The 19,160-nt window shown below is 38.5% G+C and overlaps 1 protein-coding gene across 4 annotated transcripts in view; it reads left to right on the forward strand.

The window, feature by feature from the left end:
* TBC1D4 (TBC1 domain family member 4) overlaps window positions 1-19,160 on the forward strand; it is a 215,327-nt gene that overhangs the window by 144,695 nt on the left and 51,472 nt on the right. For 3 of the 4 annotated variants that reach the window (XM_006054121.4, XM_006054123.4, XM_044927230.2), the window contains exons 5-8: window positions 1,019-1,151; window positions 6,748-6,839; window positions 7,079-7,189; window positions 11,325-11,444. In XM_006054121.4, coding sequence (XP_006054183.3) covers window positions 1,019-1,151; window positions 6,748-6,839; window positions 7,079-7,189; window positions 11,325-11,444 — 456 coding nt within the window. The remainder of the gene's footprint in view (window positions 1-1,018; window positions 1,152-6,747; window positions 6,840-7,078; window positions 7,190-11,324; window positions 11,445-19,160) is intronic. The other variant, XM_025262748.3, reaches the window with a different exon arrangement.

A 19,160-nucleotide genomic window follows, 5' to 3' on the forward strand; every position in this document is an offset into this window, starting at 1 on the left:
AATCTTGTGTCTATGTGAGATGATGTTCACTAAACTTATTGTGATAACTATTTCATGATGCATGTAAGTCAAATCATACTGTACACCTCAGACTTATACAGTGCTGTATATCGATTATATCTCAGTAGAACTCTAGGAAAAGAAACTTCAGCAGCCTTCATAGAATTTCCCCAAGATTATTATTTTTTTAATTTTTAAAAAATATATTTATTTTTAATTGGAGGATGATTGCTTTACAATATTATGTTGGTTTCTGCCATACATCAACATGAATTAGCCATAGGTATAAATGTGTTTTCTCCCTCTTGAACCTCCCTCCCACTTACCATGTTATTTATTGAGCTCGTTTCTCCCCAGAACTTTGGTTAAACACATGTTCACTTGTTGCACTAAAAATGATCCAAAAGGATAAAGTCAATAAGATACTTATTAACACAAGTTAATGTTAGACTTATTTTGTTGCTCCCTATGTATTGCAGGCAAAACTTCCAAAGAGATCTTTATCTGATAAACTACTTTAATTTAATAAAGACCTTAGATAACCAACAATGACCTACTGTATAGGGCAGGGAGCTGTACTCAATATTCTGTGATAACCTATATGAGAAAAGAATCTGATAAAGAATGAATATATATATGTATAACTGAATCACTTTGCTGTCTACCTGAAACAAAACTAAATCAACTATAATTCTATAAAATTTAAAAAAAGAAAACAAAGTTCTGATTGGCTATCATGTAACTGATAGCATAGTACTCAGTGGGATTCAAAAACAGCATTCAAGTAACAGGTCAGTATTGTTGTATTATATACATTAAAATAGTCTTATTTCATCCATTTTCCAATTTTATGTATAATTAATTGAAGGTCTAACTGCAAGACAATGTTTTCTCTCTATCATCAAAATTACATTATTAAGATTTAGTAGGCATCAACGAAGCCTCGCATTGCTATTGGGCTTTTAATATGTTACCCTAAGGCAAACGTTTGCAGACCTGGCCTCTGTTTTTCTTATAGGTTGATGAGGTAATGCTGACTCTGAAACAGGCTTTCAGCACGGCCGCTGCCCTGCAGAGTGCCAAGACCCAGATTAAGCTGTGTGAGGCCTGCCCCATGCACTCTTTGCATAAGCTCTGTGAAAGGATCGAAGGTACAGTATAAATCGGCCTTGGCAGAGAGGAGTTTGCTTTGGCATTGAGGAAGTGAGAAAGTTGCTACTGTCGTTGAATGCTTCTTTGTTTCGAGGTGAACCAAGAGCCCTAAGAATCATTTCTCACATCCAGTCAAATTTGTACAGTCAGTCTCTCCTAGGTGCTGGGCTCTTTTTCCTTTTTTGTTTATTTTTTAACTTTTTTTCCAGAGGTAGACTCCAGGGAGGAACTTGCATTTCCCACAGTTCTTAGGTCTCTACTGTGTGCACAGTGGGAACTGACTAAATATTTGTTGAATGAATGAAGAGAGGCAAACCCTCCCAGAATGTTGACTGTAGATTTTTTTCTCTTCTCACTTGATGATGTGTTCTTTTTTCCCTAAAGGTTTAGAACAGGAATGAAACTTTCCTAACTTTTGAGGGACATTTGAAAATCACCCAGATAATAGACATGATGTCATAAAGCAAGTTGAAAAAAAAATGTGTTTTGAAGAGGGGGAGGGACATGAGGAAGAGGTGATTCTGATTCAGTTTTCTTCTCTTCTCCTTGTCCCCTAATAAAAAAGGTTGAAAGCTACTGCACCCGAGAGGACACACAATTTAATAGATACTTGTTAAGCATCTGTTGGGTTGGCCAAAAAGTTCATTCAAGTTTTTCTAAATCTGCTTATGGAAAAACCCAAATGAACTTTTTGGCCTACCCAAAATCACGTTCTGGGTAGCGTGCTCAGCACTGGGGATGCAGAGATGATTGAGATGCGGACTGTGCCTTCAGGAAGCTTATAGTCTGAAGGGAAGGCAGGCTTGGGAGCAAGTAAATGTGATTCAGTATGATAGATGTTAGTGTTGATGGGGAGAGGTTGAGCTGTAGAATAAAGCAGAGAATGTATGAGCCGTAATAAGTGTAACTTGTGATATCTGTTGAGTAGGCAGGAAAATCAAAGGCACATGGCAAAATTTATTGAATTTCCACTCATCTGTGTGAATAAGGACTATTTAAATGTAATAGTCAAATTTAAAAATTTATAATATTTTGCAGAACATGCCTTGTTTTCAAACATATATATAACCTTTACAAAAATGGAACAGTTTTTGGTGTATGATAAAGGGAATATAAATCTGGGGAGAAAAGGCTGAGTGATTCAAGAGATGGTGTTGAATCAGTTTGCCATCCAAAGATTCCTTCTATGTATCTACTGAAAATACATTCTAGAGGGATCAAAGTCTTCAATGTAAACAAGAAAAATACTAAAATCATTAAAATAAAAATGTTATTTTGTCCCTAAACAAGAAAGCCTTTATTAAGACACAAAAATGCAGAAACTACCAAAAGAAGACATTGACAGATTTGACTTTATAAAATCTTAACATTTTTACAAAACAACAACTGCTTACTTGGAAGTTAAATGATAAGCAACAAATGAGGAGATAGCAGATTGATGTTTGGAATTTGTGAGGACTGTTATTATCTATAAGAAAAAGATAAAACCACCAGTAGGAAATTATGCAAATCATATTAAAAAAAAGCTCCTTTAAAAATTTTAGTTTTAGAGACCTTTGTAAAGAAAGAGAATGCAAACTATACATCCAGAATTAGTAGGGCCCTCCCAAGATCTTGAATGGACTGAAATTTAAGGTCCCCAACCTTCAAGGTATGTATGTATCTGAACAGAGCAAAGGAAGGGTTCTTACTGACTGAGAAAGATTCACACAGATTCTTTTCCCAAGGCCTTGGCTAACACCTTCTGATTCGATCTTTTACCCTTGTCTTTGGCATTAGGCTAAGAGAACATAAGATACGGCAGTGCTCTGGTAGTAAAAATGAAAGGAATAACTTAAGACAGATACTCTCATAAGACTTACTGTGCCTCAGCACTATTGTGGTTTTCATATCTTGGACCACTTCAGTTCAGTCGCTCAGTCGTGTCCGATTCTTTGTGACCCCATGAATTGCAGCACACCAGGCCTCCCTGTCCATCACCAACTCCTGGAGTTCACTCAAACTCACGTCCATCGAGTCGGTGATACCATCCAGCCAACTCATCCTCTGTCGTCCCCTTTTCCTCCTGCCCCCAATCCCTCCCAGCATCAGAGTCTTTTCCAATGGACCACTTCATCCATATAGAAATCCCACAAGATAGGTGCTATTTTTAATCCTCATTTTACTCATAAGGAACAGGCACTGAGATGCATAGTGAGTAATAACTATCACATCCTCACTGCTTAGGAGGGGCAGAATCAGGATTTGAACTTGTTCAATCTGATTCCACAGCAACTTGATGCTTCTTTCTGGAAGAATATCAGAAAGCAAGGATTTTCAGGATCACACTGTCCTGAAGCCATGGCATCAGTGTGTTTCCCGAAAGGCTGTTTTCACTGGGGCAGGATAACTGTGGATTCTGAACTTGTGTTATGTACAAAGTATAAAGCTGGAAAAAGGACTGCATTGAGATTCAACACAAATTAATATGAGTAGAAAGTGAGAAAGATAGGAGTATATACAAGTATTTAGGAGTATCTAGATATTAGTATTGGAGAAGGCAATGGCACCCCACTCCAGTACTCTTGCCTGGAAAATCCCATGGACAGAGGAGCCTGGTGGGCTGCAGTCCCTGGGGTCGCTAAGAGTCGGAGACAACTGAGTGACTTCACTTTCACTTTTCACTTTCATGCATTGGAGAAGGAAATGGCACCCCACTCCAGTGTTCTTGCCTGGAGAATCCCAGGGACGGGGGAGCCTGGTGGGCTGCCATCTCTGGGGTCGCACAGAGTCGGACACGACTGAAGCGACTTAGCAGCAGCAGCAGCAGATATTAGTATTTCATATAGCTTACTCAGAATTATAGAGTCCTGTCGATACATTTGGCTGCATTAATATGGAGTTCTTTTTGTACTGAAAAAGAAAGAAAGAAAGGGAGTAGATACATATGCCAGCATAATCTATGCCTATGTTAAGGGCATAGACCGGGAAGAGTAGCACAGTCATGTTGGTGGACCAGAGTAAATCCAGGAAGCAGTGTCTGAGGGCACCATCTCTCGAGGACCATCCTCAGCATGTGAAACTAAAGTGATGCTGAGCATTGTGGAGATGGAACAATTATCCTCAATCTTGTTTTCCTACAATAACTTGTGTGAGGGCTAAATAATATACTTACCTCTCAGGACTGGTTAATTCACTAATCAGTGATTCCAAATTGGAAGCCAAATCAAATTCAAGGCAGTGTAGGGGGCATGCATAGTTTGAAAATAAATAATATACAGCTGTTTGCAATTCTTCCTTTGAAATGAAAGATGGAAGAAACTTCCTGGGCTATAGATTTAGTTACATACTTCAAGTAAATACCCTGTTTACTTTCCTCCTTTTTAATCTTTTATCCTTCTACACATGCTAATAACATACTGGAATAATAAACAACATAAAACAAACAAAAAAACCCCACTCATGTGATTCAGTTTCTTAATATACTGCGTGAGGAGACTTTGCCAGCAAATAATAAGCTGTGGTAGTGTGTGACATCACACCATCAAAATGAATTTTAGTGTTTCTGAACGTGATCACAGATTTTCATAGCATTTTGTTGTATATTGCACAAAGAAATGTAGAGCTGAGATGTTTCTAGAAGCTTTTCTTCTTTCCAGTTCCCATCATATACTACACAGTGGTTTAAAACAGGTCCAGTGGTGGCCCTATACATGTTCTACACACCATGATAGGAATTCTAGTTGTTTTTTTTTTTTTTTAAACAATGCATATTTTGAGGCAAATCTCTCTTAGGGATTTTAAAGTGCAGTCTACATTTAAGAGTCATTAAATATGAATAGCTGGATATCCTCTTTCTAATCACAGTACAGTAGCAATATTATAAGTGACCCCTAACTATGTAGATCTGTTTCTTAAAAATGGATGGTCAGGCAAATCATTATTAATATGAATTTCACTTCCCCTTTTAAAAAATTAAAAATGTTTTTATGGAAAAGATGTTTGCCTGAGGATTTAACCTAAATTATGTGTAGAAGTGCAACGGATATATGAATAACATGATATAAGAATATAAACAGTTTGTTTGGAAAATTGTAACACTAAAAAATGTCCCTAAGTAGTAATGATGTCCTTGAAGTTTCATTACCAAGACCTGCATAAAGAGGAGAGCTTCTTACCTAATAAGCTCCAGGTCTGCTTTTTAATATTAGTAGTTATTTTTTCTTTTTTGAATGTCCAGTTTTAAGCGTAGAGATTTTGGCCAAGGCTAATAGTCATCTAAGAGTTTCTACGATGGCTGAGTTTGTTAATACCTTCAGCGGTGTCTGAAGTACCTTCATGGTGTAGTACCTTCATGGTGTAGACACATGATACCAAATTAACAGCTAACCATGGAAGCTATTTTTCATGGCAAATAGATGGGGAAACAGTGGAAACAGTGGCTGACTTTATTTTTCTGGGCTCCAAAATCACTGCAGATGGTGATTGCAGCCATGAAATTCAAAGACGCTTACTCCTTGGAAGGAAAGTTATGACCAACCTAGACAGCATATTAAAAAGCGGAGATATTACTTTGCCAACAAAGGTCCATCTAGTCAAGGCTATGGTTTTTCCAGTGGTCATGTATGGATGTGAGAGTTGGACTATAAAGAAAACTGAGTGCCAAAGAATTGATGCTTTTGAACTGTGGTGTTGGAGAAGACTTGAGAGTCCCTTGGACCGCAAGGAGATCCAATCAGTCCATCCTAAAGGAGATCAGTCCTGGGTGATCATTGGAAGGACTGATGCTGAAGCTGAAACTCCAGTACTTTGGCCACCTGATGCGAAGAGCTGGCTCATTGGAAAAGACCCTGATGCTGGGAGGGATTGGGGGCAAGAGGAGAAGGGGATGACAGAGGATGAGATGGTTGGATGGCATCACTGACTCAATGGACATGGGTTTGGGTAGACTCCGGGAATTGGTGATGGACAGGGAAGCCTGGCGTGCTGTGGTTCATGGGGTCGCAAAGAGTGGGACGCGACTGAGTGACTGAACTGAACTGAACTGAACTGAGACATTTTTTGTTAATAAGTCTGACTTCAAGATCACTCATAGGGGTCATTGTTTTTGGTGAGGAGATTTTCCATTTAATTATTTCTTTGCAGTGTTCCAAGGTTTGTTGTAGGCAGGGACATAACTCCTTGAGAAGGTTTAACTTCAGAGCCTGCTGGTGAAGGGACAAGCAGCAGTACATTTTATATATTTATATTTATATTTGAGTGGTAAAGAATCTGTCTAGCAGTGCAGGGTTCAGTCCCCAGGGTTAGTGTTTCTGAACATGATCACAGATTTTCCCAGAATTTTGTTGTATATTGCACAAAGAAATGTAGAGCTGAGAAGTTTCTAGAAGCTTTTCTTCTTTCTAATTCCCTGGGTCAGTCCCTGGGTTGGGAAGATCTCCAGGAGAAGGAAATGGCAACCCATTCCAGTATTCTTGCCAGGAAAATCCCATGGACAGAGAAGCCTGGTAGGCTACAGTCCATGGGGTCACAAAGAATCAGACACAACTGAGTGACTAACATATATATCTCTGTGGCTAGAAGCTGTTTAACATGAATCCCGATCATTTCCCTTAGGTCTCTACCCACCAAGAGCCAAGCTGGTAATACAGAGGCATCTCTCATCCCTGACAGATAACGAGCAAGCTGACATCTTTGAACGCGTTCAGGTAACATGATTTATCGTCCTCACAAATAAGATATAAAGAATGAGAATTGGATCCTGTTTTTTGAGTTCCTTTAGGTATCCCACTATATTCTCTGATAGTTACTAGAACCCCCTTTTGTTCCTAAGAGCAGCTAAGTGCTTAGCTTTATTTATGTTTGTCTACCAGACAGATAAAATTAAATGAGAATAAAACAGTGGATGTTGTCTTCCCATAATGTGCTGTTGGTCTGTCTTCAACAGAAAATGAAGGCAGTCAATGACCAGGAGGAGAATGAACTTGTGATTTTACATCTGAGGCAGCTATGCGAAGCCAAGCAGAAGACACATGTTCATATCGGGGAAGGCCCATTGGTGAGACGTTTACTCCCTGACTGATTTTTGTTTTTTTCATATATTCAATCAAAATTTCATAGAAGTTGTAAAAGGAGTTTTTTTGCTTTGTGTTCTCATCTTTAGGGTTAAGCCCTAATCATCCTTTTCCTCCTAGCATCTCAGAAATTTTATAGTAAATTTTAGTGAGCATTGACACATGGAGATAAAATTGTGATGCTTTTAAAATGTAAAAAAATTGTGAATTTTGATAGAAAACCAGTGATAGCAAATGCTCATGATTTAGAACAAATGTACGTATTTTAGTAATACTAATCCATTATTTTATTTCAAATCCATATGAACATCTTATTTCATTAAAAACTTACACAGCCTTGAGTGGTAGAAAGCAAACATGCAAAGAAGAAGTAATGTCATGGAAACGGCTCTCCTGACTGCAAACTAAGGGATGATACTTCTGTGCACATGGTTTAGAATGTGTTCTCAGCTGCATGTAGGTAAAGCAAGACCAGTGGCAATGACATCTAAGGAAATTATGACATATTTACCTCAATAACACTAATTCAGGTTATATTTTTATTTCATTTTATTCAGAACAAATCACATACCATGTGATAAGTGATTCCTTAATTATTTATTGTACAAGTACTTCTAGAGGACTTTCTATGAGCCAAGCTATATGATAATGTGACAAAAAAGACATCAATGATGATGCAGCCTGCAGAGAGGACCTCAAATAATCCAAAAGGGAATGCAAGCCTAAATATTAAAAGTGAAAAGTGTTAGTTGCTCAGTCCTTTCTGACTCTTTGTGACCATAAATATTAATAGATACATGTAGTACAGGCAACAAGATAGCTTTTTAAAAGAATGTGCAGTGAACACGAAGTGGCTATGTGTTTGCTTTGGAACCAGAGCAGAGAGTGAGGGAAGACGAAAGCATGAAAGAATTGGAGAGGAAGAGATTTTGGGGGGAGGGTGGGGCTGGAATTTTAGGGGAGATAAAATTTTCTAATCAGAACAGTTGAGGATTTGTGTTTTAAGAAGGAACACTGAGCAGTTAAGTGGTAACTTTGTCACCATGAGTGAACATACTCCTTGCAGGCCTTCCAAGGACATACTGGCTTTTTAGGGTTTGCTTGGGGGTCAGGAGGAGAAGGGGACGACAGAGGATGAGATGGCTGGATGGCATCACCGACTCGATGGATGTGAGTTTGAGTGAACTCCGGGAGTTGGTGATGGACAGGGAGGCTTGGCATGCTGCGATTCATGGGGTCGCAGAGTCGGACACGACTGAGTGACTGAACTGAACTGAACTGGGGATTGATGGGGGATAAGGCTGGAGGCTAAGCAGTGGTGAGATGATAAAGAGCCTTAAGTGCTATGCCTGACTTTGTCATTGAAGGATTTCAGGTAAGAGCAAGAGAAAATCAGATTTGTACTTTAAACAGATAATTCTTCTGTCATAGTGATGGTCGGTTTGTGGGGCTGGTTGGTGAGTGAGGGGGTTGACAGTGCCAGGACTGAAGTCACATTTTCGAATTGGGAGACTCTGGTAATAGACTATGTTGGAAGTGATTCATTTATCAAGTGCATACTATGTACTAGGCAATAGAGATGAATAATGACAGCTCTTTTCTGACCTCTAACTGTTTAGAAGGAAAAACCAACATGTAATCAAATGAAGTGAAAATGGAAGTACAGTGTGGTTTGTACCATGATATATAAGAATGTTTTAGACAGAGATAGCACTGGGACATAAATAGATTGAATAATTCTATCTTGAAAAATTTATTTTGCCTTAGAGAGAGGCTAAACTGGAGCCCTGGAGATGTAAGGGAGGCACTGAGTCAAGAGCTATTTGGGAAGCATGATCCTTAGGACTTGGTGACTGATTGGATAGATATGTTTAGGATGGGAGAGGGTCTTGCTGGGAGAGACTTCAAAGTTTCAGATTTGGAAGAACTGGGTGCAATAGCTAACAAATACACAAAGAAGACAAGAGTAGGGCAGAAGATGGAAATAAGAAAGAAGAATTCAATTTTACAAGTGTGTTTGAGATATAATTAGAAAATGGATTTGGTGCTCATAGAATATGAGTTGACATTATAAATACAGAAGACAGTGAGCTTTGGCACAGGTTTGAAGTCAAAGGCGGGTGTTCTGAGGGATACCCACATTTTAGGCAATGAGTAAATTAAAATGGAGCCAGTAATAAAGGACTGAAAGGGAATAATGAGGTAGAAAGATTTATTATGGTATGACCAAGCTAGGAGAAAAGTTCAAGTAAGAAGATCAGTGATGTCCAATGACACAGGAAGGTCAAGAAATTTAAAGAGTAAAATCTGTTCTCGGTTTGCTTAAATCAGTCATTGATGATAATAGTCATGTTGACCAGAAGGCCAAAGGCAGTATGTGAGTAGTGATACAAATTTTCTATATGATGGAGAGAATTCAAGGTCACAGAGGAGATTTTAACAATTTATGTATGTTTTCCTGCCAGTATACTTAAATTCCTTCCTCTTGCTCTCCTTTGTTCTTTCTTTTCCTTTCTTCCTTCCACTAGTATTCACTGAGTGGGCTTCCCAGGTGGTTCAGTGGTAAAGAACTTGCCTGCAATATAGGAGACGTATGTTTGATTCCTGGGTTGGGAAGATCCCCTGGAGAAGGAAATAACAACCCATTCCAGTATTCTTGCCTGGAGAATCCCATGGACAGAGAAGCCTGGCGGGCTACAGTCCATAGGGTAGCAAAGAGTAGGACATGGCTTAGAGACTAAACAACAGCAGATTCACTGAGGAGCTGCTCTGTCAGGCATTGTGCTCGGTGACAATACGATTTCCCCATCTCAGTCGTGTCATTCACCCCAAAGCCTTAGAATAATGAGTCATCCTAGTCCTTATACACAGCCAGAACCCAGTCCAGCCCACATTCCGATCCATTGTTTTCTTTCCTTTTGGATGGCAGTCGTGTTTCTTTTATCAGTAACTCCTTAGAAGATCCTGTGGCGCCAACCCCACTACGGACCTTTGTTGTCTCCTGTGTAGACTGTGCTGAAGCCTCCTATCTGATCTTCCAGTCTCTGATTTCCCAGTCCTTTGGGTGACTTTTGAACACTCTTTACACATAAATTTTCCCCAACCATTACTTTCACAGTGATGTTCTTCTGCTTATAAATTGTAATCAGTGATTCTTCCTAATGACCCAGCATTTAGGATCAAGGTTTTATCTCCAGCTTCACTTTCCCACTTTCCACTCACTTCCTTCTGTTTTAGTCAACTATCTGTACTGACATCCCGTCCTGTGAGCATCTCAGCCTTTATGATTTTGCCAACATCATTCCCAGTGTTGGGAAAGTCTTCACTGCCCCCCCCCTTTTTTTTTCCTGCCCGCATTAAATCCTGTGTATCTTTTTCTTCCTAACCATTGAGAGCCACAGCTCATGGTTCCATGTTTGATACTTATGTGTTGCTTATTTTCACTGTTAAATGTGAGAATATTTCCTCCACAAGCAAAGGATAAGTTTTCTCTTTTGGAAGTTTTCTGGCACGAAGAACCATGTGATATACATAGTAGCTTTTTATGTCTGTATAGGATAAAATATTTAGAGAATCTCAGTTTATATAGTGGACATATTGTAGGTTCTCATACAGTTTAGTACTATCAGGGAGTACTTGTTGATCGAAAAGATAGATGACCCACTTGCAAATGAAAAGTGAATTATAACAAAGGCATTAGCAGAATCCAGGTTTACTAAAAGATTCTTTGTTCTTTGAAAACTGTTTCTTGTGTTTTCCTTGGTAATTTGGATATAAAGTATGCAATTTGGAAAGGCATGATTATAGTTATTAATCAAAATAACAGCAGTAAAAAGTGACATCTTTAGTTTTTGTTAAATGCAGCAGGAATATATTAGCAGAGAGGAAAGGCATAAATGAAAGATCTTATTTCTATCTTTTTATTACTTATAATATTAAAAATTAAGCCCATTTGCTTATAATCTGTGTGCTTATGATGTGGAACCTAAATTATTACTTCTTTAATAGAGCTCCAGAAGAATTCTTGTGCTTTTTAATGGTTTAATCATAAGCCTGTCTTTAAAGCTTCATTTAACCTTGAGTTTTTCCAAACCAAAATTAATGTTTTTCTTTCCATAGACTATTTCAAATAGTACAATCCCGGAAAATGCGACAAGCAGTGGAAGGTTCAAACTTGACATTCTGAAAAATAAAGCTAAGAGATCCTTAACTAGCTCCCTGGAAAATATCTTCTCAAGGGTAAGATTAAACTGAGGCTCTTCAAGATATTATGTGTTGTCTAATTACTCTGCTTCATTCTCAACTGGCTTACAGAAGATTTCCTTTAAGAAAAAAAAAACTACTAAGATAACTTTAAGTTAGTTAATGCTTATTTAAAATAATCTCTCAAAATAAGTTTTATTCTCAGATCTAGATTTATTCTTGTGCGTCTTCTGTCTGAATTTGAACAGTAGTCATTTAGTAGTTGAGATATATGTATAGAAGAGGGGAAATAGAATATTGATGTCCAATCCTGTATGAACTTTTTATCATTTACCATTTAAAGTTATAATGGAGGTCTTTCTTTTACTGATTCTTAGGAGCTAAGAGGGAATGCTGGAAACTTTAAGCATTTCTAGATTCCATACGTATGCATTAAACATTATATTTGTCTTCCTTTTCCTGACCTACTTCACTCTGTATGATAAGCTCTAGGTTCATCTACCTCATTAGAACTGACTTAAATGCATTTCACTTTATAGCTGAGTAATACTTCATTGTGTATATCTACCACAACTTCTTTATCCTTCCTTTTTCAATGGACATTTAGATTGCTTCCATGGAAGGAAACCATCGCAATATTATAATTATCCTCCACTTAAAAATAAAATGAAAAAAATTTAGCTGTAGTTTAACAGAAATGTGTGTATTCTTCAGTGAATATATTTATTCTGTTTAAAAATAGCATAGTGTTGATGTATGGCAAAACCAATGCAATATTATAAAGTAATTAGCCTCTAATTAAAATAAATAAATTTAAATTAAAAAAAATAGCATAGTGATTTCTTTTCCTCTTCATTTTCATCTTCCTAAACAGTTCACTCCTGAAGCTACTAGACAAGACATAGCAAGGTATATGTCTTGGGTCTGTAAGGCAGAGGAGACACAGTGGCTCAGGGCAGGGAGACAGCCTGAATGGGTGCTGTATGTGGTGGCGGGGGTGGGTGTCCCAATGCAGCATGCAGAAACCGGAGTGTGGTGAGGAGGCTGTCAGCCTGTGGGGGCAGTCTGGTTTCTACAAGTGGAGCATGAGCAGGTGAAGAGGGTGCCCCGAAGCAGGATGGCTCAGCGCAGGGTGTCAGAGGCAGAGTGGAGGGGAGAAAGCATTCCAGGTGCCCAGTACAAGGATGGTGCCTTGTGTGGGGCTGCTGGAGCTGGGTGGGGTGGGGTGAGGGGAAGGTGAGGTGCCAATTGTGCAGATTGGTTACATACAGGGACCTGACCAAATATGTAAATGTTGAAGGATAGTGGGATTCTGGGAGAAGGGAATTACAAAGTTAAAAGGGGAGAGGGAATTAGAATGAATTCTGCTGCTGTTGAATTCAACTCAGAGGTAGCGGTATGGAATCTTGGTTTTTCTGTTTTGAGCAATAGAATAATATATACATATATTATACATATACATATAATATGTATGTAATATATGTATTAATATATGTGTATGTGTATAAATGTGTATATATGGTCCACTGATAGGCACTGGGAACAGCTTTTCTATACATGTCAGATAATACATTAAGCCTGGCTGGGTGACCAGGTTAAAGTCTGTTCGGGTGACCAGATTTTTGATTTAGGGCTCGGATTTCGATTTCTGTACAGAAACAAAGAGGGAACCAGGATCCTGGCAGAAATGGCTAGTTCCAGGACTATATGGAAATTACGAGATAAGTCCAGAGCACCTTGGCATTCTAGATAATAAAGAAGTTGTCAAAGAGAGATGGCAGGATGTCACAAAGACATAAACACCTTGAAGGATTCCAGTGGTGACATCTGAGACAATTTAAGCGTCAGAATAGTTGACAGCAACAGACAGTAGCCTGTTGTATAATAGGAAGGTACTGAGGTGCTTAGTCGCACACTTGCGTCCGACTCTCAGTGACTGCATGGCCTGCAGCCTGCCAGGCCCCTCTGTCCATGGAATTCTCCAGGCAAGAATGCTAGAGTGGGTATCCATTTCCTGTATGAAAGGAAACTGAGTCTCTTCGGATGTGAAAAATAAATTGACAACTTGATCATTATCAGGATATTTACTGGATAGAATGAGTACTTAGTAATTACAAAGGGGAAAATAGTAACTTTATGATGAAAAAGGCTGACAGGCACCTTCTTAATCAAATGACAAATTGAACGTCATCAACAATGGACAAAATTAAAATCCTGTGCTACAAAGAATACAGAAGCACTTCTGTGGTATTCCTGCCAGAGGGGCAATGCTTGAATCTAATCATAAGGAAACATCAACAAACCCACTTTGAGATACAGTCTACAAAATAACTACCTGTTATCTTCCAAAGTGTTAAGGGCAGGAAAGTCAACGCAGTAGTGCATTGGAACAGTGACTTCTGATGTCTGGTATTCTTATTTTTATTTCTCTGCTAGAACTCAAAATCCTTTATGGGTATTTCTATTAATGATGGAGAGTCTTCTAATTTTAACAAAAGCCCTACGGCAATCATGGTCATCTGACAATGCTGTTATTTTATTAGCAGAAAACAGAACCTAGGAAAAAGCCTCTAGAAGATTTATCAGAAGTGTGTTAATGTAACTTCTCATAAAACTTCCTTATCTCCTTGTCTTCAACATTTATAAATCAGTTAGGTTCTTTCTTTCTCTTTCAGTCCTTCCCTTTCTCTTCTCCCTCTCTCCCATGTGTTTAGTGAGAATTTTAGTAGACTGATCGTTTATGGGGTGGTCAGGGATCTGAATTCAAGATCTTGCCCAAGCACGTTTTATATTTATGACCTTGGACAAGTTATTTACCTTTCTAAACAGTTTTTTCTCCACTTGTGAAATGGGAAAACATTTCCCATCCATTCTGATTAGAGCCCATTGCCGTGAAGATGAAATGTCAGAATGTTAGGAAAATGTCACACTGTGGATGTGAGGTGGTACATACAGCAGTGGTAAGCCCTGGAACCTGTCATTGGCAAATGACACAAGGGTATTATCCTACGGAGTACCTTGGCATTCCGCACAGTACTTACGTGACGGACTTTGAAGTGCCGCTCCATAGCCTTGATCAGCTGTAATGAATTTCCAGCAAGGGCACTGCCAGTTTATTCTGGTCAAGGTGGATACTGTAGCTTTTGTGTCCCAAAGTGCTGCCAAATGCCATAAATTATGTGACCTAACAAGGTCTTACTTGCAACATATGCAGAAGAATGGACTTCTTGGAAAGGCTGGCAGCTAACCATGTTGTTTCAGAGGTTACATAGAAAATGGGTTTTGCCTACTTCTAAAACTTGTCAGTTTATTTATTTTTTTTCTCTCTGAGTAGTAGAAAGTTGACCCCCCAGTCATAGTTTGGCTCATAATTGCTGCTATTTTTAAATGTTGGAATATTTCATTTAATGAATGATAGCTGTTTATGAAATAGGATACATTTTCAAAATGCTTTAAAGCTCAGTTCATAAACAATTAAAAAAGTGTGTCCAAAGGAAAAGGCTTGACACATGCGTTACTAAATCATAATGTAGTAAAACTGAAAAAGCTATCTGTTCAAAAATGAGAGGACGGAGTCTTGTATTCTTGTTGTTTGTCTGTTGCTTTTTCTCAAATTGAAGTTTTTCAAAAGAGGAATATTTACTAGTATATTAATTATTATTCTAAAAGAGATCTATTAATATAAAGTGTGAGTTGGGAAAAAGTCCTTATTTTATGTTTTCTTCAGAGTAATAGCCATTGTCCTTATTTGTTAAAATGTGCGAGTTAACAATTGTGGTAAATTTTAAAGTAAGTATATTTTTCTTTGTGTTAAGAAAAATTTGTGGATGAAACACTCCTACAAGTAATATGTGTGACAGTGTTTTTTTAACAATAGAAATGGTTTGATATCCATCTGAATGCTTTCTCTATCGTGAGCAAATAGCCTAAAATAACCAGGCCAGTTGGCATATAAGTAGCAGCTAAAAAAATAGCAGAAAGCGACATGGCCCATTTGTCTTGCCCACAAACTCGAACCCCATAATTTATCAGCCACATGTATAGTTTATCATGTTATAGTATAGAACTGAAGAACTGAAAGAGCCTTGATCAAATTCTAGGACATTTATAAAATCACACAGCTAATGTAGGCTAATTGGTTTTATTCGTAATTTTACTTTTCACAAAGCTCTATCTTTAGGAAATAGTATTGAGCTCAAGAGCCTCACTTTAAAGTTGTCCTCCCTGAATTCAAATTGCTGCTCAGTCTTTAAACTGTGTAAATGTTGGCTACTTCAGCTACCAGAACTTCAGTCTCCTTATCTATAAAGTTGAGCCAAATTAAGTATCTACCTCATTAGAACTGTTGTGGGGATTAATGAGGTAATGCCTGATAGAATACTTTACATAATACCTGGCACATGGTAAGCATTTGGTAATATTAGATGCAGCTATTAGTTTTATGATTGATATAGCTGGTATTGACAGAGCCACCAGAGATAGAAAACTATAATTGATATATACACACACATATATATGTGATATATATACATATGGGAATAAGTATTGCTTCTATGAAACAAGATGGGCTACCATAAATACAAAGAGTCAGTTAAGAACAGGATAGAACTTTTATAACTTTCTGATAGTGAACATAAAAAGAGAAATTCAATAGAAGACAATGAAACTAAGTTGAAAAAAATCTTCCAGAAAGTAAAGCAAAATGAGAAAGAAATGGAAAATAAGAGAACAATGTAAACAGTTAAAGAATCTGTCTGGAGGTCCAAAAGCCAAGGGGTAGGAGTTCCAGAAAGAAAATACATGCAGAAATTTTCATAGAAATCATTGAAAAAATTTCTCAGAGCTAATGGACATGTTTCAAAATTTAATGGACTCAGGAAATACACAATAGAAAGACTGAACAAAGCCATGCCAAGGCAATTCATTGTGAAATTTCATAATGCCCAAGGGTAAGCTTAGATTCTGCTCCATAGAGAAATAACAGGGTCGTACGGGTCAGGTCACAATGACATTAGACTTCTGTAGCAGAAGACACTTGAGCACTGCTGACATAGCCTGAAGGAATGTTTCCAAGCAGAACTGTATATTCAGCACAACCATTACTGTAGTATAAATAAAGAACAAAGGCATTTACAGACATATGTTGATAAATTAAAAAAAATACTTCCCAGTCTCCCTTTCTCAGAAAGCACCTGGAATCTATGTTCTGCTAAAATGAAGAAGTAAGCCGAAAAAGAGGAAGACATGGCCCAGGGAAACAGAATTTTCAACATAGGATAGCATCAAAGGAAATTTCTAGGTTGATAGTGACGGAGAATACTGGAAACAGCTATTTGGCAAACTTGAATTTCTACCAGTCCAGACTGGGACAGGAAGACAGAAGTGTCAAAAATGGTTTGCTCAAAGAAAAAGAAAAAAATGTAATTGACGCATTATGTGATGGATGCCCATAATGTGGTTTGTTGGTGCTGTTGCCTCAGTTGTGTCCGGCTCTCTGCGACCCTATGGACGGTAGCTCTCCAGGCTCCTCTGTCCGTGGATTCTCCAGGCAAGAATACTAGAGTGGTAGCCATTCCCTCCTCCAGGGGATCTTTCCGACCCAGGGATTGAACCCATGTCCTTTGCATCTCCTACACTGGCAGCCGAGTTATTTACGACCAGCACCACCTGGGAAGCCCTGATGGTGATAAATATATGATTAGCAAATAAATTAGTAGTAATAAATTAGTGATTACTCAGGTAGTTATGGGACTTACCTGGTGGCTCAGATGGTAAAGAATCTGCCCGCAATGCAGGAGACCTGGGTCCAGGCCCTGGGTTGGGAAGATCCCCTGAAGAAGGGAATGGCTATGCACTCCAGTATTCTTGCCTGGAGAATCCCATGGACAGAGGAGCCTGGTGGACTACAGTCAATGGCATTGCAAAGAGTCAGACATGACTGAATGACTAACACTTTTCACTCGTTTCAGGTGATTCCCTGAAAAACAAATTGTACAAGATGTTAGTTGTATTAATAGTGAAATATGTATGTAGCTCAGGTGTAGACAATATTTACATGGTCTAAAAATCTAAGAACCAAATATTAGTTTAACTGAAACTTGTGATCTAAGTTTACTGGGAAAAGAAGGGAAGAGAGAATTGTGTATGGTGATGGGTAATGAAGGACTGATGTTGAAGCTGAAACTCCAATATTTTGGCCACCTGATGTGACGAGCTGACTCATTTGAAAAAACCCTGATGCTGGGAAAGAGTGAAGGCAGGAGGAGAAGGGGACTACAGAGGATGAGATGGTTAGATGGCATCACTGACTCAATGGACATGAGTTTGGGTAAGCTCTGGGAGTTGGCGATGGACAGGGAGGCCTGGCATGCTGCGGTTCATGCAGTTGCAAAGAGTTGGACATGACTGAGCAACTGAACTGACTGACTGAATGAAGTTAGAACTAAAGTCTCATCTTCCAGAGTAGGAGGCCAATAGATAGTGCCTGAAGCTCCAATACTTTGGCCACCTGATGCGAACAGCTGACTCACCGGAAAAAACCCTGATGCTGGGAAAGACTGAAGACAGGAGGAGAAGGGGATGACAGAGGATGAGATTGTTGGAAGGTACCACCAATTCAATGGTGAGGGATAGAGAAGCCTGGTGTGCTTGGGGGTTGCAAGTCCATGGGGTTGCAAAGAGTTGGACACAACTTGACGACTGAACAACAAAAGCATTAAAATGAACAATAGAAGCATTAACATAAATTTAATTTCAAGTGCTTACTTTTGAAGAATGGGATTCAGTGTATGAGAGACAGATCTGGTGATTGTCATTTATCTTTATAAGTTTTGTAGTACAGTTTGACTTTTTTTTTGGTTGTGCTGGGTCTTTGTTGAAGCACATGGAGGCTTCTACAATTGTGGCACGTGAGTTTAGATGCCCCTTGGCATTGTGGATCTTAGTTCCCCAACTGGGTATCAAACTTGTGTCCCTGGCACTGGAAGGTGAATTCTTAACCACTAGACCACCAGGGAAGTCCCTAGTTTGACTTTTGAAACTTTATGTAGGTATTACTTTGATTAAAAATTAAAGTGAAGCTTAATGCGTTTTCCCTCCCCACCAAATGAAACCAAGAATGTTTGGACACACGCTTTAATGTTGTAGAGCACTATAAAAATATTGGGTGTTTTTTCATTGTGCAGAGTCACTGTCACACCGACTTGATGTATTTCTAGTTACTCTTTCAGAACTTTCCCATGTATTTTAGAGTTATGTAGAACTTCTTAGTCTGTTATTTTGTCTCCTAAGACCTTCTATGTGATGTGGTTCCCAATCAGCCTTTCCATCTTCTTTCCTTCAATACTTGGCTTCAGTTTCTTCCTATGTAAAGTGAGGGAAATAGATGAGATGATCTCTTTGGTTCTTTTCTTAGATCATTTTTGAAATCCATATGAAGGGACTGTGTAAAAAGAAAGTAAAGAACCAATCCACCAATACTGAAGCAGACTTTTATCTGGTCTTCTGGAGAGAAGTGCTTTCCTGAAGTAGTTTTGTTTTATGGAATAATGAATGAAGATAAATCCATACATTTTAGGATGTGTTTTCTTTTTTTAACCTGTGCTTATTATCATCCTATAATGTAAGTTATGATCTAGCTTATAGGGAGCTGTATGTAATAAGCCATTTTCTTTATAACTGTTGTGGTTTGTTGTGCTTTACTTTCCATGTGTGTTTACCTGTATGTGACATCATGTTCATGGAACTCTCTCA

This window comes from Bubalus bubalis, chromosome 13 (genome assembly GCF_019923935.1).
Source record: "Bubalus bubalis isolate 160015118507 breed Murrah chromosome 13, NDDB_SH_1, whole genome shotgun sequence".
Classification (NCBI taxonomy): Eukaryota; Metazoa; Chordata; class Mammalia; order Artiodactyla; family Bovidae; genus Bubalus; species Bubalus bubalis.